Here is a 23,436-nt window from a genome sequence, read left to right on the forward strand (position 1 = left end):
AGCATACATAATGCCTGGACCACAAATCCCTTTTATAGAACACAAGGCTTCGGGTAGATGAAGGGTCACTCATCTTCCTAACCATCAAATCTCTTATAGATCAATGGTTATGAATGTACAACCTTTCATTTTATTGCACGACCTATGAAAAAACCCTAATTTACTAAAACTCTAAGCTGCTGAAACCCTAAATTGCCAATTCAAAACCCCTACATCATCCATCCTCGAGCTTGGGGGCAATTGTATTGGATAAGATATTATTCAGTCATCATCATAGAAAAAGGAAACTGAATACCCCTTCGACCTTACTTTTAGACAAAGGGTACTCAGACCCCTTCAACCTTACCTATGGACAAAGACCATACATCAAAAAGTAACAAGTTGCTAACAGATCAATTCAAAGCCCTTGCATCATACCTCCTTAGGCTTAGGGACAAGTATACTGAATAAGATACTATTTGATCATCATATAAAAAGAAAATCTAATACTCCTTCGGCCTGAAATCAAGACGAAGGGTACTAACAACCCTTCGACCTAATACTAGGATAAAGGGTACCCACACCCATTCGGCCTAATACCAGGATGAAGGGTACCCACACCCTTTCAGCCTAACCTTAGGACGAACACCTCTCCAATCACATTAAAATAAATTAATAAGCTGTCTAAAGATTAATAATCCATAATCAATAAGAAAAGGGCTAATTACCTAAGTTATCAAAAGGTTAAGGCAAAGCTGAGTCATAAAGTCCATTAGTCCAATATCATGTCTATAAAAAGAAAGTAAAAAATACAGGTAAAGGAGTTGACTTCAGAATATTAAATAGCATTAATTGTTCTATTCTGAACACCAACTTCACCATCGGAGTACTTTTATAGGTACTCTCCTTCACGTCACAGCAGAGGAAAATCTAAAATATTCTACAAAAACGTTACATCAGAGGATAAAAAAAAAAGACTTTAAAAGACAAGTATGTCCTTAACAAGGACATACTTATTGCCCACAACATTGACAAGGAATTTCCATAGAATCTTTGCATGCCCCGTTAATGTGTGAACTCCCAAGTTTTTCTACGATCCTCGCCTCGCTGTAAATGACTCTAACCAATCACTCAATTCATGAAAATCATAATCACGATGACTAATTATTGGTGATTCAAGTTGCAATATGATAGCTAGATGATGTGATACTTCAACGCGGATTCACAAGGTTTTATTAAAAGTAACAATATTAATAGGTTAGTCTCAAGTATATAATATTATTATTTTAAAAAAATAAGTATTTATTATATACTCAGCTTCCCAACTCACTTGACAAGGAATAATGAAGCTCATTAATGTTAATGAAATAGTGTTATCTTATATATATATATATATATATATATATATATATATATATATATATATATATATATATATATATTTAATGGGGGACGTGTAAGAATTGATAATCCATTGGACTCCATTGATGAATTAGCCTAGAAAGGCCAAGCACCCGACACAGTGTGCTGTGTTGTATTGTAAAGAGTGGCTATTTATCTTTGCTTTCTTCCCTTATGCCAAGGGTTATGGTTATGGCCACCCAAATGCCTTCTTTTCTCTTTGCTTCTCTAACACTTCTCTTTTTCTTCTCTTCTTTGGAAAAGGGCTTTGCCTTTCAAACCAGAAGGGAGAACAAAGAAACCAACAATCTTCATCAACATTCTCACCTTGTTCATCTTAGCTCTCTCTTACCATCATCTTCTTGCAGCTCTTCTACAGGTTAATTCAATCTTCCTGTTCTTTTTGCCTCCCAATTTATATGTTAATTATGCTTCATTGGTGAATATTTTTATTTACATGCATGCATGCACCTACTTTGTACTATTTTATATATATGTAGATATTGGTACAAATATAGAACATGAAAACATTCTCTAGTCTAATCGTTTTGGTGTTCTGAGAAATTAATCATGTATCTGCTTCATTAAGAAAACTAAGAGAGAGAGTAAACAAGCAATGAGGCCTGATAGCAACGTATTATTTAACATATTTTTAATTATTTTTTAAAAATATTAAAAATAATGTGTTAGAAAATGTATTTTGAGTATTTTTCATAAATATTACTTTCAATCCTATTTAATAAATATTTTATTTATTAATATCAATACAAAATAGTTATATGTTATAAATTTAAATGAATAAATGCATCAACTTATATAATAAAAAAAGTAAATACTTTATTAATACAAATAAATAAAGGTATAAAAAGATATAACAATTAATATATTTAAAATGAATTTTCATTTATCATATTTTAAACAAAACATTTTTCATAACTATTTCTTTTAACTAAAACTAAAAAAAAGAGGATTGACGTAGTCGAATGTAAAATAATAATCTTTATGTTAAATCAATTTTGTTATATATTCACTTAAACTTTAACGTAATGGTTACCCATCAAAGATTTGACACCACTAATAATAAAATTCAGGTCCCAAAAGAAAAGCATCATTAGAAGTGGTACACAAACATGGGCCATGCTCCCAACTGAATAATGATGGAAGAACAACACACAGTGATATTCTAAGGCTTGACCAAGAAAGGGTAAAATATATTCACTCAAGGCTCTCTAAGAATTTGGGCCATGACAAGACTGTGAAGGAATTGGACTCTACTACCCTACCAGCCAAGTCTGGTGCCCTTATTGGGTCTGGGAACTACTTTGTGGTGGTGGGTCTTGGTACACCCAAAAGGGACTTGTCACTTATTTTCGATACTGGCAGCGATCTCACTTGGACTCAGTGTCAACCTTGTGCTAAATCTTGCTACGAGCAGAAAGATCAAATATTTGATCCATCCAAATCTACATCATATTCCAACATCACATGCAAATCTCCACTCTGCACTCAGCTCGCTACAGCTACAGGTAAACCCTTAATTCTCAATTTCAAGATGCATATATATGATGGAAAACTTAACCACAAAATCATGATTAATTAAGTTGTATGTGCTTTTACTTTTGAAGATTGAAACTAAAAAATCTAAATTAGACTAATCCAAATATATTTGCATGCTAGAGTTGATAAAAGTAAGAAAGTAAAATGTTAAATACGCAAACGATGACATAAAATAAATGACATTATATAAAGAGAAGAATTATAAAGATTTCATAAAGGAAACTAAGTTAATTAACTCTTACAATTTCAAGAAATAAATAACAGTGATCCATTTTTTTCTTATTTTATTTGATGACATGTTTTTTATATGATGAGATTATTATTTCACTTTTGATGCAATTATTATTCAGGTAACGAGCCAAAATGCTCTTCATCGACACAGGCATGCATATACGGCATTCAATATGGTGATCAATCTTTTTCCATCGGTATCTTTGGCAGTGAGCGGTTGTCGGTAACATCTTCCGACGTAATTGACAACTTTTTATTTGGCTGCGGCCAAGACAATGAGGGCCTTTTCAGCGGCGCCGCTGGCCTAATAGGCCTCGGCCGCCACCCCATTTCCTTCGTGCAACAAACATCCTCAAAGTATAGCAAAATTTTTTCTTACTGTCTTCCTTCCACCTCTAGTTCAACTGGCTATCTTACCTTTGGCGGCGCCGGCATCGGTAACATCAAATACACTCCCTTCTCCACCCTCTCCCGTCACCACACCCTCTACGGCCTTGACATCACCGGCATTGCCGTTGGCGGCACCAAGCTTCCTGTTTCCTCCTCCACTTTTTCGTCCGGCGGCGCCATCATTGACTCTGGCACTGTCATCACACGGTTGCCACCAACTGCATATGATGAACTCCGATCAGAATTTAGAAAGGGCATGTCAAAGTATCAAATGGCCAGTGCGTTGTCCATATTCGACACGTGTTATGATCTTAGTGGATACGACGAGGTTTACATTCCAAAGATAAACTTTGTGTTTGCTGGCGGTGCCGCGGTGGACTTGCCGGCGGTGGGAACACTTTATGTGGCAAGTGCAAAGCAAGCGTGTTTGGCTTTTGCTCCAAATAGAGATGACAGTGATATTACTATTTTTGGAAATGTGCAACAAAAAACCCTAGAGGTTGTTTATGATCTTGGTGGTGGTAGGATAGGGTTTGGTGCTGGTGGGTGCAAGTGAGTTTGATTAGTGGTATTAAGCATGCTTTGGGCTAGTTCAGGAGAAAGAATTCTTAATTGGCTCTGGCATTTCTTAATTGTTGTTATTATAATGGCTTATCTAATCATATATTATATATAGTAGAAATAAAAATGGGGGTAAATTATGGGGAAAAAATAGTGATGATTAATTGAAGAAAAATATATAGATTGAAGGGGATGTCATGACTCTCTAGGTGTGCGATTGCTTGCAATTGTACATAGATATGTAATGTGAAACAAGTGTAAACTTGTCCTTGTTATTAAAGGTTTATTGAATAAATTTAAAACTTATTGTTCTGGATTACTTCGTTTTGTTATTTAGCTTGATCATGATGATGTTTTTTCTGTGTGTATATATATATATAATCTTTATCATGATGTTTTTTATGCTTAAAATGATATACAGTGTAACAGATATATGTTATGCAGTGATGACAGAAAGGCTTTGAACGCGACTGAACTATGTTGGCTTTGGTCCACTTTTGTGGAGTAACAAAACTTTATTTGGAAATAATTTATGGTTGAGTTTCTAAATGGAAATAAACTTAGGCAATAAAATTTATTTACTAATTTTCTAAAGGGAGCCCAACAACCTAGGGCCCAATATAACATGGTTAAGAGTCTTGACTATGCATATGCCTATTTATTTTGTGCTGTTGTTGGGTCAGGTATGGAAATATATACCGAATTTGCTATGACACTTTCAAACTTGGGCCTCTATACATAATTTTGTAGCTTCCCAAAACTCTTTGCTTCTTCGCCTAGGAGATGATAGGCTGAAAACGAATTCACTTTCAGCCAAATCTGACTTACTAGGCTCCAAGTTGATCAATTTTGCTTCTCTGATTAAGTAATAAATCTCAGCTTCCATAAAACATTGAGTTTCTCAGCTCACTTACAACTGTCAAAACTGCATATGAGAAAGCTATGGATTATAAAAAAGAAAAGGAAAGAAGTAAAATACTTGAGAGCAAAGGATATGTTTCACTGTTATTAACAAGTCTTTATTATACAACATTACTTTTTTAGGGTACAATTAAACCAAAATTTGCTATTGTCATACAATTGTGTGGGGGTATTATTAACTTTAAAGTTAACCTACAATTTTTAAGGTAATTATTGTGATACTAATGAAAGAATGTGCAAGTGACAACGAAATAATATATCCATATGGCAAAACCAACGAATAATCTAGAGATTAACCTTGAAGGTAGATACCATCCCCAATCGTATTTCTACAGTTCAGATTTGGTGTAGTAGTTGGTTTTCGTCAAAATCAAAGAAACATGTTTTTCCCCCCTATTTGCTACCAACAGGTGAAAACTATATTAAATACTGTTTAAACTTATAAACAACTTATAAAAATAATTTATAATGTTGTTTCACTTACTTTCATGAGTTTTTTAATATAATTTGAATTAAACTATTTTAATTAATTGTATAATATAATTTTTTATATAAAAATTAGTAAAAAAATATTGAATTAAAATATGTATTGAAATAATTCTAAATCCAAAGCATGTGAAAGTGGGCTAGCTGCCGATCTCTGTGTCTGTCAGCACAATTAACCACTTTGGAACAAGCCTAGTTGACAATCACAAAACGGCTCTGGCTTGGCACCTTGTCTACTAATCATTTGCATTATAAATAATTTGGAGAAGTGTAATGGCTCCAAAAGAAGCAAATCTTGCAAATGAGCTTTGTCCAAGTTTCAAGTTCATTGCCTTTGTTTATTGCTTATGATTTCATGGTTTGCTAAGACAAAAGAACCATACACAAAAGTAAGGGCTTTAAGCTTACACGTATTGTTGTTTGCATACTAATGGATGCTTTCCATTGGTTGCCCTAATTCTCACTCTACGCCTCCCATGTGGTGGACCCACCACCAGCTGGTCTCGTGTCATTTTTGCTATTAAATTTCTCTGATTGCGGTGATTGAGGGAAAAAACATTCATTGATTTCTCTAATTTAAAATAATGTGAGAATAATATTCAATATAGAAAAGCATATTTACAAATTTATAAGTTCTTCACTCTTCACTATGATCAAGAATCAGCCACCAAAATTAGACATATCAAAATTTCGACCAAAGTTGGATCAATGCCAAATCGTGACCAAAATTTATCATAATTAATTTTGTTAACCTCCACAATGATTTTGGGTCACACCCAATTAAAAATGTCAGCAAGTTTCCAACACTTTTTGTTACTATGTTTTGTATATTGCTTCTAATTTGTAAAATTTAAATAAGCAATTCATTAATTACAAGTGAGATTAATTCAGTCAATTTTGTGAGCTCGCCTTTATGGTATTAATAAAATCATATTATTTGAGTTTATTCATAATTATTGTGTTTCACTTAAAATTTTATGAGTCTTAAGAAATTGTATTGATTGAAATGTGTTTAAAGAGTGCGATTAAAAAGTATATTTGTAACATTTTTATTAGTTTATTTTGATACAATTTTTTTTCTTTTCAAGCTTTTTAAATATAGTTTTTTTTACTATTCAAAATTATAATGTGCAAAGATAATTTTTCCAAAATATAAACATTTCTTCAAAAGAACTTAAAAATGTTACTCCAAGATTAACTCTTTAAATATTATTAATTATAACCTAGAGCACCCCATTCTGAGATCCAAATTAGCATTTTGATGTCATGTGGACAGTTCCACACACTTTACATTAAAAATCCCAGTTACATGATCAGCCAGATCATAAACCTACATTCCCCCTCCATCACCAATCAAATCTTGCCATTTTTACTCTCTTTTTTATCCCCATGCTACACCACCACTTCTTTACAGAAAATCCAAACAAAAGAAACATGAAATTAAAATTCACACACACCAAATTGATTTTCTCTCCTAGAATAAACAAGTTAATTAACTGGTGAACCAAACAAAATAAACTAAAATTTTTAAAAGTACATATATATTTAAAAATGGCATTTTTTATATTATTATTTAATCACAGATGATCACATAATTAAAAAATTATCAATTTCTGTAATAATTAATTTAAAAATAAAATTTAAAATAATTTTGAATTAATTATTAATATAAAAAATTATACTTGAAATTAAACTATTTTATTAAATATTTATGTAAGTTTCAGTTTTCAGCTAACAAAAGCTTCCTATCTTAAACTTTTTCGTACAAAAGAAAAAGATTCTTCTTTTTTCATTCATTTAGATTCATCTAAAAATTCTCAAAGACCTTATGCCGATGTTACATAAATTTTAAAAAATAAAAATATATATTTTTACCAAATATGAATATTTAATATAAAAAGTACATAATTTAGTTCCTTATTACAAACTAAAATAATATATTTTTATTAAATGAATAAAATTTTATAAAAACACAAAAAATCATAATATTTTATAAATTGACAGCTTATTTTATGTCATTTTTCAAATCATAATACTCCATGTTATTTCTTTTTAGTCTTCCTTTCTCCTTCTCCCTTAAATACCCAAAAATTGGAGACTGGAGAGTCTAATCATACATAACTTTCCTTTGTGAAATGCCAGCGAAGCTATATATACCCACACAAAAACACACCACACGTCACAACAAGTTCCATCAACGATTCCACCGCAACAAATCACAACACAATTCACCTTCACCATGGGTGAAATCACCACCACCGCAGCGGAATCGTTACTGGACCGAAGAAGCAAGTTCAACCGCAGCGTTTCGCACGTGAACGACGAGTTCCACACTTTCCGATCGTACCTACGGTGGATGTGCGTTGACCAGTCAAACCCCTTCACGGCCGCACTCTCTTGGTCCGTCTTCCTCCTCTTCGCCATCGCCGTCCCCGCCGCGTCACACTTCCTCCTGGCATGTGACTCATGCGACGCACGCCACTCGCGTCCATACGACGCCGTCGTTCAGGTTTCTCTGAGTTCCGTGGCTGCGTTGTCGTTTTTGTGCCTCGCAAGCTTCGTTAGGAAGTATGGTCTCCGAAGGTTTCTCTTCTTCGACAAGCTTTGCGATGAGAGCGAGACCGTTAGAATGAACTACATGGCACAGCTCAATGTATGTCACTCTCTCCTTCCATTTTTATTCCATGTCACCTTTTTTTTCGTTTGCTTCCAAACCTTAATTTTTTTAAAATAAAGTCAAAAAATAATTTAAATAAATATGTCATTTACATTTTAGATATTTGATGGTAATTATAAAAGGTAATTTTTATTCTAAAAGTAGTTATAATTTTATTTTTCGTTAATAAAAAAGAATGATATTCGATTAAGCTTTGATCCATGGAAACAAAAGCTTGAAGTCATAACTATTGAAACATTACGATTTGAACTGCCCCATGTTGACAAACATGATGTATATTAGCTAATGGAAACAGCTGGAAATTTGTAGTGCTAATTAATTATTCTCAGCTTCAAGAAGACTTCTTCTGAACATTACTTTTTTCATGTTTTATATATATGTTTAGCCGAAAATGGAATAAAATGTTGATAATCGTAGCTATTGTTGGACAATTTAATATTCATATTAAAGTATCAAAATTACCCTAGAGCCATGTATTTTGGCGATTCCTTCCATAGTATCAGCTAGAAACATGCAAAGCATAAGGAAACTGTTCTCTAAGAATTTTAAAACTTGTTGGGTGCACCTTCTTTTCTCTTATACCATCTTTTACAATGCATTGATTCCTATACAATGTATTAGAATTGGATCAATCTTCATACGGAAAATGAAACATCATAACATGTTCTCAAGAACAATATAAAATCTTTGATGCACAACATCAAGACTGATACATCACACATCACATTAATAGTAAGTGACAAAGTCAATATAAATGAGAAAAATACTAATGGATAAAATAAACTAATAAAAGCAATGACGTATCCTTAATATTAGTGATACAAATACTATATGCAATTTAAGCATTGTTTCCATTGTGTTTGTTTGTGGGGGTACAGAGGTCAGTGAAGATCTTGTCAGTGTTTGTGGGGCCATGCTTCGTGGCTGAGGTTGCATACAAGATATGGTGGTACGCATCTGGAGCCTCACAAATTCCCTTCTTGGGTAACGTGTACGTGAGCGATGCGGTAGCGTGCATATTGGAACTGTGGTCATGGCTGTACCGAACCACAGTGATCTTCCTAGTGTGCGTTCTGTTCCGTCTGAACTGTCATCTCCAGATCCTACGGTTGCGCGACTTCGCCAGATTCTTCCACGTGGACTCTGACGTGGCATCGGTGATGTCGGAACACCTTAGGATCAGGAGGCACTTGCGAATCATAAGCCACAGGTTTCGCGCGTTCATACTACTCGCCCTCTTATTGGTCACTGGAAGTCAGTTTGCGTGCCTCCTTGTCACAACTAAGCCTACACATGATGTTAACATCTACAAAACCGGCGAGCTTGCGGTATGTCCCCACCCTTTAGCTGCTTCTTTTATTTTTATTTATTTTTAATATTTTTCTTATTTAATTTTGTAATATTCTGTCTTATATTAAAGACATATATTAACTGACATTAAATAATTCTTTTAAATATTCTTAATTAATTCAAAAACAAATATTGTATAGCTTTTTTTTTAATGTTTTTGAAATAGTAGATATTTTTAATTTGTATTCTGATTATTTGATTGAATATACGTAGATCAAAAGTAATCTAACATTGTTAACAGGATAAAGTTACACTTTTGAGCATGATAGAATGTTTTATTTATTTGGCATATTTGTTAATAAATTTGAAAAATGTGAAGCGTTATGTTTCAACCTTCGATGTATCATAACATCAAATGACACATCATGATATTATTGAACACAATTGTAAAAGCTATTTTATTTCTTCATATTTTTTTATAACCTTACACATGTACGCGCCCACCTTTCTTAGCTGTACATACAAGATTTCATTGAGTTCAATAAATAAAAATTGATGTGACTTAAATAATTTGAGGTTAGATGAAGACGTGTCCAATTATATGCAATCGTGATTGCATTCTTGTTCCTTTGCTCAAGTTAGGCATTATCCTATTATTGATTTCATGTTCCTTCATATCTAGTTCATAAAGTAATCAAAAATTAAAAGACAATACAAAAAGGGGAACAAAACATTTAGTAATCGACGGAAACAAGGGAAACCAAACGGGACCTAACTTTGTGGAGGGTTATAATCTTTGCAGTTGTGTTCAGTCACTCTCCTTTCTGCGCTTTGCATATTGTTACGTAGTGCCACAAAGATAACACACAAAGCACAAGCCATCACAGGGCTTGCTGCCAAGTGGCATGTTTGTGCTACGTTGGATTCTTTTGATGGAGCAACAGAAGGTGACACACCAATGGTGATTCAGAATTCCCATGAAAGAAGTTTTCCTAATGTGGGAACAGATGGGGAATCAGAAACTGATGAAGCAGGTGATGAAGAAGATGAGATTGATACCACTAAGTTTATCCCATCCTATGCTTACAGCACCATCTCATATCAGAAGAGACAAGCTCTTGGTAAATTTCTCACACCCTATTATTATATTTTTCTAATTATCTTTTACTGAGAAACAAAAAAATTAAATCAAGTTAACTAAAAAATAGAAGGATTGAATTAAGATCAAACTCTCACACATCATGATAAACATTAATTATTGTCAATATTATGTGGCCTTTATTACTCCGTTGACTATAGTACTTTAATCACCGTATGAAATAGCAATCTGCTAAGTCACTCTCTATATTATATAAGTTTATTCGTTAAGCACGTAACCTAAAATGTAAGTTGGAATCCAAATTTGGATGTAGCTTAGTTTTGAAAAATAATATCCTTTAAACTTTTAGGAACTTAAAAAATATATTATTTATAAAAGTAAAATTAATTCAAACTTCTACCTTTTGAAGAACAGCTCATCCTGTACCTAATCCCTCGGACACTTATCTTAGATTTTAATTTATAAAGGTTAAAATGCAAGAAAAATAAGATAATATATTCCTTGAGGTATAACCCAAAAAAATCTAAAGTAATATTTTTATGTATTATTTTAAAATGAATGAACATGATTGTTGAATCATCATATCATGGCTATTTATTATGAATGTGTTCAAGTTTTACCCTCGTTTTATTTATTTTATCATATTTGCAGTAAATTACTTCGAGAACAACAGGGCAGGGATTACAGTATTTGGGTTCATGTTGGATAGGAGTTCGCTCCACACGATATTCGGTATTGAACTGTCGCTAGTTCTTTGGCTGCTTGGGAAAACCATAGGCATTTCTTGAAGAATATTTTTTGAAGGTTTCATTGTAGTGTATGAATGAATCATGGTCTCCAAAGAGTGGTTTGTGGAATCCCTTATCTTTGATCCACAGCCAATTGCCAGCTGATAGCGTTTCAAATTGGATCAGAAGTTAGTATTGTATCTGTTTGTTCTGTACTTTTATTTTAATTAATATATTTTTATTAATAATTATAATCATGTTATCTCATTTTCACGTTGTTTCTTATTTTCATTGTTTTTGGTAAATTTTAAAAATAAAAGTAAAGTAAAAATAACATAACATTTTTATATCTATTTACATAAATATATCAATTGAAAATAAAAATAAGAAACAAACCGAAGACACCTCAATTTACTTTTGTAAGATTTTGTTTCATCGTCTTATTTTAGGAGCTTTTTATTTATTTCTTTTTTCGTTTTGAACGATTATCCTGTGTTCACGGGTTATTATTATAATTACCAGTTACTTTTTATTTTTTGCCTCGTAAATTTCTGCATTAATTCCAGCTTTACATTTATGTATAGCATACCTTTACCGTACACACTTTTTTTTTTTTAGAGAATTCTTGGGCATTCGTTTACTTACAGTGTTTCTATATAAAAAAATTTAGGGCATATTTTATATGAAACTTTACATTAAAAGCCGTATCTTAAATTTTCACCTCGAATTTTAAAGAGATCTTAAACCTCAACGTAAGAAAGAGCGGTTATGTGCATGCAGCGGCATATAAAGAACATTAGAAATTTGTCCTGTGAATAAACAAAAACGGGATGCTTTCTTCTAATGCATAGAGAAAACCAAAATCTTGCCTTAACAATCATATAAATCCTATAGCAACAGGCATATATTTGTTCGGCTAACTTGATAGAAATATGAGAGCAAACTCATTATACCGCTCTGATTTTGTCTATATTATAAGTAAATCATTATCTTACCATACATCAAACGCACTTCTGGAAGCACAGACAGATTTTAAGAGCATAAAGCATAATGATTTATGAAGTATACTATAAACCCTGTAAATTGTAAAATAAGAGAGATCATTGACCCCTACCTAGACATGCACTGCCACTAATGGTGGTTAATCACGAGCATCTAAAGTTATATCCAACAGCCATTAATTTATGCAACTCCCAGAATAGAAGAGATTGTCACACTATATACTTGTAAAACATTCTTCTAATCTTATAAAGTAAAACAACTGAAACTAACCAACTTCATTCTTCCAAGCACAGAATACTCAATGGATAACAAACATCAAGGAACTAATGTATTATGAAGCACAATTAATCAACTGTATAACATGCAAAGAAACAAGATGTTATATTTAAAAATGAAAACTCTAACCATTTTCAAATTAATAAGCAAGACCTGAAAAATCACATTCTAAGGCTCCACTGTTGTCACCTGTTGCCATTCCCCATCTACTGCTTCCTTCCATAATGTCACATTGTTGTTCCCATCAGCCACAGCCAGTATGTTTCCTGTCAATGACCATGACACCCTCCAAACAGGGGTCTTGAAATCATTCAAAATCTTGCCTTCCCACTGATCCCCCTCTTTTGCCACAGTCCATATAATCACTTTACCATCCTGTGATGCGCTTGCAATTGTAGATTTAGGAAGACCCAAATTGGGGGCCCAAGCAACATCTCGAACCCAATCTGTATGCATATGAAGAGCCGGGAAGCAGTCCATCTTCCAGAGTCCATTGTTCAGCTTCCATACCTTCACAGTATTATCACAACCACCCGAACACAGCTTCTGTACAGGATCAAGCAACCCTGCACCAACAAGGGCACCAGGTGCCATTGAGGGTGCCCATGACACAGAAGTGACACCAACTGGGTGAGCTTGATCAATCCTCGAGGTGTCCCAGCCACCATCTGCCCTTGCAGTGAAAACGGATATATTCCCATCAGAAGAGCCACAAGCCAAGCATAGACCCAACTCGTGAGGTGCCCAAGCAACTGAATTCACAGATGACTTGTGGTCATCAAAGACATGAGCTTGAGTCCATTCATTTTGGTTACCCTCCTTCCAAATAATGACACGCCCATCATAGGAACATGAAGCAAGTAGAGAACCAAACTTGGGGTGAGCCCATGCCACCTGCCAAACAGGCCCTTGGTGACCGTTCAGTGTTGCTAGATGCTGAGAAGCTGTGTTGCTCACCCCAATTATCTTAATTGTGTGATCTGATGAGGCTGTGGCCAGCCTCTTACCATAGTAATCCATTGCAACATCATGGACTGTATCTTGGTGACCCGTTTCAACCTTCTGCGAAGGCATATTTCTGCTATCAACATAGACATAAAGATTCAAACAGTTAGTTTCAAGCAACCATTTTGCTAATGAAACTAACCTAAACCTAAACTAAATTAAACTATACTATACCAAATTAAACTAAACCCTCTATTAACTGGTCACTTACAATGTTATGAAAGTAACAATAATCTAAAATAAAAGATATTGAATGAACAAAAGTATATGTATAAGATTCAAATTTCAATACAATCTACATAGAATATATATTATTTTCCAAGAAAGTAGCTATTCAAGCTTTATATAACAAAATTCACTTTGCCTGATTATGAATCAATGAACCATAACATAATACCCAAAACTAAAACCCTATATTCACAAGCAGATGAAAAGTTGAAAATCCAGGCAAAGCTTTTTAATTTGACACAGATTTCCACCGAATTTTGCATTAAAAAGGTGAAACAAAATTTCGTGCAAGGCTTGATCGATAATTGATGAAAGAATCGCAAACAATTCGAAAAATTAGAAACACCAAAACCCCAGAACCGAAAAAATGGAAAAATACGTTTTTTTATATGTGAAAGAACAGCATCTGGAGAAAAACAAATTCGAGAAAATACCTAGGGTAGTTTAATTGATAAAATTAGCCCTAAAAAATAGCGCTTTCCAATGAATAGGAAGAATCGTGAAATGGGAACGAAATCTGAAGATCTAAGTTGAAATTTCAACAGATCGAGAGAGAGAGAGAATTGAAAAGGAACCTGAAGTAGAAGAGAGAAAGTGTCTAGGGGAGCAAAAGGTGGTGGCCGGAGATGCCGTGGACGGTGGAGCGAGATGGAGTCACCGGTAAGTCTATGAGATCGATCTAACGAAGAAGACACTGAGAAACTGAAAATATGGAGAAACAAAAAGCGTTGCCGTTTCGTTCTTTTCAATTGATTTTATTGGGCTCTCCGTCACTGAAAACTATTGGGCTTTTTGGCCCAATTAAGCTAGCCCATCCTTTAAGCCTAACACCACACCAAATTCGTGGACCTGGACCAAAACATAAAAATAAAACAGATAGATTAATGGGAATAAAGTTTTGACCAAATATCTTTTTCTTTTTTACCACCCTTCCAGAAAATAAATTAAAATGGATTTTAAAATTTAATTTTCAATAATAATTAATGTTTTCTTAAATTTATTTCTAAAAAATACAAAAAGTTGGCGTGATTTAAAAAAAAAAAAACTTCAATACAAAAACAAAATTCAATCATGAAGTAAAATGATGAGGAAAAATAAAACACTGCAAAATAAAAAAAATATATTTAAAAGAACTATTTAATCCTATTTTTATTTTTTTCAATAAAAAAAATTTGTCCCTTAATAATTATGGCATGTTTGGCTCAAAGATTGAAAGTGGTAAATGTGCCCTTTTTTTAAAGGAAATTAGGAGTAGCTTAGTTAGCATTTAGTTCAGTTATAGAAATACTAAGGAAATTAAGAATAGCTTCAGTAGCGTTTGTTTCAGAGATAGAGATACTGGGACAAAGTCTTTATATCTGAATCAAACACTGACTTATGAATCTGAAATGTGTATACATATTATTTTAATTTGCATCCAAACATGCACTTCTTTTATTTTTATTTTAATTTTTTTTTTTTGTCATGGGAGGACTTGTAGCATGTTTGGTTTTGCTTTTGGAACCTCAAAATATAGCTCATAATTGAGAAGAGGTACAAATTCATGATTTTTTTATTTTGAAAAATCAAAACAAAACAAAATTGAAATTAAAATTATAAAGACAAGCTTTGATAATAATCCAGTTATTGAAATCACATTAATGTATAACAACTTAAATTTTAGTAACACACTCTTTGATAATTTTATTTTTAGCATCTCTTGTTATTTGGTGAACTTTCATGTAAGTCTTACTAAATAAGCCATACTTATTTTCTAATTTTGACAACCCTTTGAGAGACCCAATTTTAAGGAAAAAGCAACACCATGACCATTCCCTACTTTGGCGCGTTCACATGTAGTTATTAACGAAAATTTAAATTATAGATTCTCATGCACCAACGTTAAGTATAAAAGCACCATGTTTGTGCCATTTCAGGCTTGCAACCCCACCAATGGAACCCTTTCTCGTGTGACCATCCCTCTGCATCTGCAACCTCTCCTTCTCTCACCCCAGATCATAAAAATCCATAATTTTCAATTTCATAATACATCATGGAACTTGACATCGTACCATACGGTTCATATTCCACAGATCACCAGAACCTTTATCAAGAGTGGTTCAATTATGCAGATGAAGGTTCTTCTTTTGAACTCTTTATTGTCATTTATGTTAATTGAAATTTCTGGGGTGTTGCTTTTCTGGCCTTAAAAGTTAAAAGCGTTCACAAGTTTTTGACGGTTTCCAATTTTTGATTGAAAAATAACATCAAACTACATAAGGAATTGCACTTGAGTTTTATCCTTTTAACCAGTCCATTTCGTCCTTTACGTGGTTTCTGTGCAAAATAAATTTGTGTTTTTGTTTACCTTCTTTGTGAATAATTGGGTTGGTGGGAATTTCGGTGTTTTCAGATGGGGATGGTCGTTTCACGGGGAATGAAGCCATCAAATTTTTTGCCATGTCAAACTTGTCTCGGCAAGAACTCAAGCAGGTTAAGGCATAACACTTTGCAATTAATGATGCTTATTACATTGATAATAGATCGATTCTGAACTCTTACAAACTTATGTAAATACTAGTTTGGATTCGATGCATTATGTCTCCATTAGATTTGATGTAGACAATTATGGTTGATTTGTTCTATGAGTTGTCCTAGTTGATAGTTTTTATGGTCTTTCATTTATTTCTTCCTTGTTACTAAATTGTTCCTTTGTTGCTCCCCCCTTATTAAAATAAGGTGTGGGCCATTGCAGATTCAAAACGAGAAGGATATCTTGGTTTCAAAGACTTTGTCATCGCTATGCAGGTAAGAGAAGAATTTTTCTTTTCATTAGAAACTGTGCTTCATTGAAGCTTAATGCTGACCAATTTCCTGAACCCAATCCATTTGGTTTATAGCTCATTTCTTTGGGACAATCTGGGCGCCCAATATCACATGATATGCTGAGTAGAGATGGTAAATTCTGGACATTTACGTTTGTCTTCTGTTGTTTTGTTGAATAACTGTATATCTGTATCGGTAAAAGACTTTGCAATGTGAATTTTGTTGCTCATTAATGTCTATCTTATAAAAGCTGCCTAACAGATGCTTAACTTCTATTATTTCAGTTTTACAATTTTCAAAACCACCTAGAATGGAAGGTTTGGATGCATTACTTGCAGTAAGTATTTCCTTTTTATGTTAATACTTTATGTTCACTTTAATGACAGTACTTAGCGTTACTTGGCTTTGTTTGTGCAGAAGAAAAGGCATAAACAGAAAGATAAACATTTGAATGGTAATATTTACCTCATTTTATTGATTAAGAGAATTCATATTGCTTTTGGCTTTTTATTTCTCTCTTTTTCTTTGTCTTGAAATTCCATATTCACTGATTGGAATAATGCAGTTAGTCCTCAGCCATCACCCTCAAGTAATTGGTTTGATTCAAAGTCAGTAAAAAAGGTAAGCATTCTGTTACTGTTTTTTTATTCTTTTTGGGTCCATTCATTCTGTTACTCTTACTCTGATTGTTTCGAAATTCTGGGCTTGCATCATCAAGATTTTGAAATGTTTTAGGGATTGGAAGTTTGGTTTAAATTGCTTTGCATTTTTCAGGTGCTATGAGTTGTATAACAATTATAAAACGCATAGATTTATTATTCTGGAGCTGCTTAATATTTTTCATCTTTTGTTGCATTTTCTTTTTAATAATTTTAAATCTACGATTCAGAATCCAGCAGGTCAGACTCATGGATGGGATAGAGGAATAGATCAACTGAATCTATATATCTTTGAACTGTGTATTAGTTTTTTGCAACCTGTACAGGATCTGAGAACTTTTGCGATTTATTTGGAACTATAGCTCACTATTTTATGATTGAATTTGTATTGCACCAAGAAGCATGGATACTGAAAATAGACATGTCAACAGGGAAAATTTTGAAATGTCCATGCTTCATTGAATTTGGATTTAGGCAATATTAGGGTACTGAAACCAACCATGTCGCTGTACTTGTATGTTTGTAAGCAACATAAGCTAGTACTAGTAAATGTTCTTACACTGAACAGATGACACCTTGGAATTGTAAATATCTTGTTTTTGACTTCTAAATTTTTGCTTCTTTCTCATATCTTTATAATTTGGTTTCTGATATTAGTCTAGAAATGTTCTTGAGTAGGTTCTTATATCTGTTTTTGGCTATTTCCATGCTATTGTTAGTTTTTAAATTTTTTCAAGTGCATTCATATAGTTTTTTCGCTTGTGTGCATATGTCTATAGGTGCCTGCTTCCTCAGTGACATCAGTTATAGATGGTTTGAAGAGACTTTACCTTCAGAAGTTGAAGCCTTTAGAAGTTACTTACCGCTTTAATGATTTTGTATCTCCTCTCCTGGTCAGTATGTGATTCTGTTTGTTTTCGTTTAATTGAGAAAGCTACTCTAGATTTTGCGTCATTTGTTTATTCTGTCATATTGTGACCAAGTTTTATATATGGAGAAAGATATGCTATTAGCTTATCTATTGATTGCTATTCCTTACTAACTGCAGACAAATAGTGATTTTGATGCCAAACCTATGGTTTTGCTTTTGGGTCAATACTCAACTGGGAAAACAACATTTATTAGACATATGCTTAAATCCAATTATCCAGGCAAGTGATTCCCTAGCCTTGACTTTGACGTGGGTAATATCTATGTGGAGTGTGGACTGCTCATATCTGTTATGCAATATGTGCTAATGAATTTTTCTCATAAATGTCATTAGGAGCTCATATTGGACCAGAGCCAACAACTGATAGGTTTGTTGTTGTCATGGTATGTGCCAAAGCTTTTAAACCATATATTAAAATTTCTAATTCCTTGCACGATTCAACATCTTTGAATAGTGGATTATTGGTCACAAGAGCAAGTTTCTGATTTTTTTTTTTTTATGTTTTTGTTATTTTAATTTTTAAAGCTTAAGCTTGCAATAAGAAACTTAGAATGAGCATTTTTATTTCAAATTGAAATGCAAATAATGGGTCACAGTTTCATGTCTGTTCAAATAAAATGAAATAACAGTATTATTATGATACAAAAACAACAACCAAACCTTATTTCACCGGGTGATATTGACTACATAGATCACACAACGTCATTAAGCTTGATCAAAAATCAAATTTTAAAAAAATCTGATTAATCAAAAAGTATTTTTTAATAACTTTGTCTAAGGTTCTTTTGACCTTTCTCAACTCTTTTTTACCATACTAAGAATCAAGCAATCCACTTATTTTACTGACACTTTCAAATATTTTTTTGCACATGACCGAACCATCTTAAACGATTTTCAGTCATCTTTTTCATTATAGGTGTTACTCTAATATTCGTTGGTATACTATTATTTTGGATCTTGTCATTTCTTATGTGTCCACTCATCACCTTAGCATTCTCATTTTTTAATCTTATATTTTTCTCACATTGTTTCTTTAAGACTCAACATTCACTACTATATAGGATAGTTAGTCATATTGTAATATAGTAAAAGTTTTCTTTCAACTTAATATGTACTTTATGATCACAAGTAATTTCTGATGACTTTCTTCATTTTAACCACTTAGCTTGTTTTTTATGAATAACATTTTTATTAATTTTTTCATCATTTTGTATAATTGATCCTAAATACTTAAAATTGGAAACTTGTTGTATAATATCATTTTTTATCCTCATCTTATTTTTTGTTAAACCTATAATGTATATATTCTGTCTTACTACTACTCAAAAAAAAATCTTTAATTCTAAAGTCTTTCTCCATAACTCAAGTTTAGCATTAGCTTTTTCTTTCGAATCCTCAATCAACACAATATCATATGCAAAGTAGATTAAACAATTAAGAAGAGCCTTGATTGCCTATTCTAATTGGAAAGTCCTTAAATATACCTTCAAAAGTTCTCACACATGAAGTTATCTCCTCATACATGTCTTCTATACCCTGAATATATGTTACATGGATCCCTTACTTTTCTAAAGCCTTCCATATCACTTCTCTTGGTACTCAATTATATGTCTTTTTCAGGTCAATAAAATTCATGTGTAAGTCCTTTTCTCTTTAGTGATATTTTTTCATTATCTTTCATAAAAGATATATAATTTTGTTGTAGACCTTTCTCGTATAAAACCAAATTGATTTTCTACAATATCATTTTCTTCCTGTATTTTATGTTCAATCACCTTTTTAAAATGTGACTCATAAGTTTAATCGCTCAATAGAATGCACAATTTTAGATGTCACCCTTGTTTTTGTATATAAGAACTAAAGCGTTCTTCTTCCATTTATCTGACATGTTCTTATATCTTAAAATCTCATTAAAGAGCTTAGTAAGTCACTCTAGTCCTTGTTTTTCCAAACTTTTTCAAACTTCTGTAGGAATATTATTAGGGCTAAATGCTTTACCATTCTTCATCCTCTTAAGAGATTTTACTTCTCTAACTCAAATTCTACAGTAATATGCTAAATTTAGATCATTCATATGCAATTCTAATCCTGAGGATCAAACTATTATTATGATACTCGATGATAAATATTATTGTAGATGCATTGGATGGATACTGTCACAGATATATTATGTGAAATAGAAAAATTCTAAGTGATTGAGAGAGAGAGAGAGAAAGGGAGAAAAGGTTTCTACTGCCTGAATGTTTTTGACTTGTAAATATGAAAGTGTGGTTGAGGAAATCTTATCTCTTGAAAGGCTTATTCTCTTTGAGTGAGTAAATTGTTAGGTTGTCTCGTGTCATTAATTGACAGAATGGAAGGAAATGAATTCTATGTGAAGTAGTGCAAGCTTCACACTAAGAAATTTTTGAGAAGGATGTCTTTTGAAATTGTTTCACTGAAATTTCTTGCAGACTTATATGTTAGTGCTTGATCTTGGATATAATTATATTTCAAAGATATCACATTTTGAAATGAAAATGTCTGAGATATCTTGGGGTTTGTACCAATTTATTTGTTGAAATTACTCATGGTTTATTGAGTTGATAATCAAAATGCCAAAGCTGCTAATGAGATTGCTAGGCTTTTGTCATATGTGTGTGGTCCTTGGTTTATACAGTAGTTTTAGCAGTGTTTGATTTCTTAAAATGATAGTTATATAGGAAAATCAGTTGTTGTGTTGATTGTGAAAATCTAATTGTTGTTCTATCTACACAGTCTGGTCCTGATGAGAGAAGTATTCCCGGCAATACCGTTGCTGTCCAAGCAGACATGCCATTTGGTGGTCTCACATCTTTTGGCACAGCATTTTTGTCCAAGTTTGAGTGTTCTCAAATGCCTCATCCTGTATGTTTCTCTATATCCATTGAAACAAAATTAGGAGATTTTCCTTTGGTAGCATATGTAACTTTTTTTTTTCTATCAATTGCCCAAAGCTTCTGGAGCATATCACATTTGTAGACAGCCCTGGAGTTTTATCTGGAGAAAAGCAAAGGACACAAAGACAATATGATTTTACAGGAGTAACATCTTGGTTTGCTGCTAAGTGTGATCTAATACTCCTTCTGTTTGATCCGCACAAACTTGATGTCAGTGATGAATTCAAGCGTGTAATTGCATCTCTTCGGGGACATGATGACAAAATTCGAGTGGTTTTAAACAAAGCAGACCAAGTTGATACACAACAAGTAAGAGCATAACGTGTGATCAATTTTCTTTTTGTTTTCTTAACAAATCTATAGTAACATTGTCTTGGGAAATCTGACCTGTATGCTTTGTGTGGCCAAATTTTGCAGCTAATGAGGATTTATGGTGCATTAATGTGGTCACTTGGAAAGGTGTTGAATGTTCCTGAGGTCTCACGGGTGTACATTGGGTAAGGTCACTTTATGCATGTATCTGCATTCCATTATCAATCTTAAAATTTGTCTTTGACATGGAGAACTGGTTTTGATCTGATTTTGGCTTATAACATTTTCTTGTTTTGCGTTTAGCACTTTTGGCATGTCATGAAGTTGCTTCTCTTATTTTTTCTGATTTTCATTTCAGTTGTACATATTCCTATGCAATTTAGATATGATTTCACTTCTTCTCATTGGTTGCTTTGAGCTGCCTTGTGCTTTCCTGTGAATCTGTGATCAATTTCATTTTTACAGCTCCTTCAACGACAAGCCTCTAAACGATGACGTCAATGGTCCTCTTGGTAATGAACTCTTTGAAAAAGAACAGGATGACCTTCTTTCAGATCTGAAAGATATACCAAAGAAGGCTTGTGATAGAAAAGTGAGTCTTTTATTTGCTTTATGTTTTTCATGTTTCCCAATAAAATAGGATTATTTATGCTTAAAATGTGTTGTGTTAGCAACACTATTCGATGGGAATCATCTTTGGAATTTAACACTTAAAATATATTCTGAAATGTGAAGAATGAAAGATATGACCGGCATATTGATATGAGAGTACTTTTTCATACAAACTTTCTTTTTAATAATTTTTGTTGGTGGAAGCACTATTATTCGGTAAAAAATTAATATCCTCAGTGCTTGAAGTGTCATTTTGTGCTTACAAAAGTTTGATGTAGTAGACCATTATTTTTTATTTGGTATAGATTTTGTAGCTGCTATTACAGGTTATTATCTGATCTCTAGAATTTCAATGTCCTTAATCGCCGAATGGCTTTTATTTATTGAAGTTGCTTCCATTCACAATTAAGATTACATTTGTGTATAAATTGTAGATCAATGAATTTGTTAAACGAGCCAGAGCTGCCAAGATACATGCTTATATTATTAGTCATCTTAAGAAGCAGATGCCTGCTATGATTGGCAAATCTAAAGCTCAGAAAAAGCTCATTGATAATATGGAAACTGAATTTGCAAAGGTATGAATTTGACTCTATATTCTTTCTGCTCACTTGTCTGTGTAGCTATGGTAATATGCTTGAAAATTGAAATGCTAATGTGTAACAAAAATTCTAAACAGGTACAAAGGGAGTTCCATCTACCACCTGGTGACTTCCCTAATGTTGAGCACTTCAAAGAGACCTTGAGTGGTTACAACTTTGACAAGTTTGAGAAATTGAAACCAAGAATGATACAAGCAGTGGATGACATGCTTGCTCATGATATTCCTAACCTTTTGAAGACTTTTAGGAATCCCTATGGCTAAGTTTGTTGGCAATCTAGATTGGGACAGAATGATACAAGCACAGTAATGTACATGTCTATGTGATCTTTATGTATCATCTGGTGCATATTAATATAAATATGCTTTACCATTTTTTCAAATAATTTATAAGAGAGAAGCTTGTAAAACGTGTACTAATCGGGTTCCTTGTAGAAGGGAGTTTTGTTGTTCAATGAAGATGAGTTATTTACAGTGGCAGATTTAGGATCCTAAATCACTGGTGGGAATTTAATGAAAAATATAAGATTTAATAATAATTATTATGATGCAAAGATAGATGTATACATATTAAAATCATATAAAATTTTAAAATACACACTATATTTGTACCATGAAAAAGCAAAAGTAAAAAAAAAATAGCAACTTGAGCATATATCTTTTATTGTCTTTACTGAAGTTATTAAGTGAAGTAAATGGAGTTGCATGTGTTACTGTGTAAGGAAAAAGAATATAAAAGTGTTGACAAAAAATAAGGGATCAGTTTC

At 32.9% G+C, this 23,436-nt stretch overlaps 4 protein-coding genes across 5 annotated transcripts; 3 read left to right on the top strand and 1 right to left on the bottom strand.

Annotated features, from left to right (window-relative positions):
- The first annotated feature begins 1,423 nt into the window (after positions 1–1,423).
- LOC113854624 (aspartyl protease family protein At5g10770-like) lies at positions 1,424–4,484 on the top strand. Its single transcript, XM_027485747.1, has 3 exons — positions 1,424–1,759; positions 2,472–2,906; positions 3,288–4,484. The coding sequence occupies exons 1-3, from the start codon at positions 1,555–1,557 to the stop codon at positions 4,112–4,114; spliced, it is 1,467 nt and encodes a 488-aa protein (XP_027341548.1). The 5' UTR covers positions 1,424–1,554; the 3' UTR covers positions 4,115–4,484.
- A 3,168-nt stretch (positions 4,485–7,652) lies between these two features.
- LOC113856274 lies at positions 7,653–11,380 on the top strand. Its single transcript, XM_027488025.1, has 4 exons — positions 7,653–8,179; positions 9,082–9,531; positions 10,296–10,614; positions 11,244–11,380. Exons 1-4 carry the CDS (start codon positions 7,766–7,768, stop codon positions 11,378–11,380), a joined length of 1,320 nt encoding a protein of 439 aa, XP_027343826.1. The 5' UTR covers positions 7,653–7,765.
- Positions 11,381–11,944: 564 nt separating this feature from the next.
- Positions 11,945–14,548, bottom strand: LOC113855054 (protein transport protein SEC13 homolog B-like). 2 transcript variants are annotated; one of them, XM_027486502.1, is made up of 2 exons: positions 14,407–14,548; positions 11,945–13,676 (listed from the first exon to the last, which is right to left on the bottom strand). In XM_027486502.1, the coding sequence occupies exon 2, from the start codon at positions 13,670–13,672 to the stop codon at positions 12,767–12,769; it is 906 nt and encodes a 301-aa protein (XP_027342303.1). In that variant the 5' UTR covers positions 13,673–13,676; positions 14,407–14,548; the 3' UTR covers positions 11,945–12,766. The 2 variants fall into 2 exon arrangements, with proteins under 2 accessions (XP_027342303.1, XP_027342304.1); XM_027486503.1 differs by having other exon boundaries at positions 11,945–13,679.
- A 1,315-nt stretch (positions 14,549–15,863) lies between these two features.
- On the top strand, positions 15,864–22,933 carry LOC113854340 (EH domain-containing protein 1-like). Its single transcript, XM_027485283.1, has 16 exons — positions 15,864–15,948; positions 16,224–16,303; positions 16,550–16,618; positions 16,711–16,768; positions 16,921–16,973; positions 17,054–17,090; positions 17,202–17,257; positions 18,075–18,188; positions 18,344–18,446; positions 18,560–18,609; positions 20,984–21,112; positions 21,202–21,453; positions 21,562–21,641; positions 21,922–22,048; positions 22,503–22,646; positions 22,748–22,933. The coding sequence occupies exons 1-16, from the start codon at positions 15,864–15,866 to the stop codon at positions 22,931–22,933; spliced, it is 1,623 nt and encodes a 540-aa protein (XP_027341084.1).
- Positions 22,934–23,436: the final 503 nt, after the last annotated feature.

This window comes from Abrus precatorius, unplaced genomic scaffold (genome assembly GCF_003935025.1).
Source record: "Abrus precatorius isolate BTA unplaced genomic scaffold, Abrus_2018 Scaffold11, whole genome shotgun sequence".
NCBI lineage: Eukaryota > Viridiplantae > Streptophyta > Magnoliopsida > Fabales > Fabaceae > Abrus > Abrus precatorius.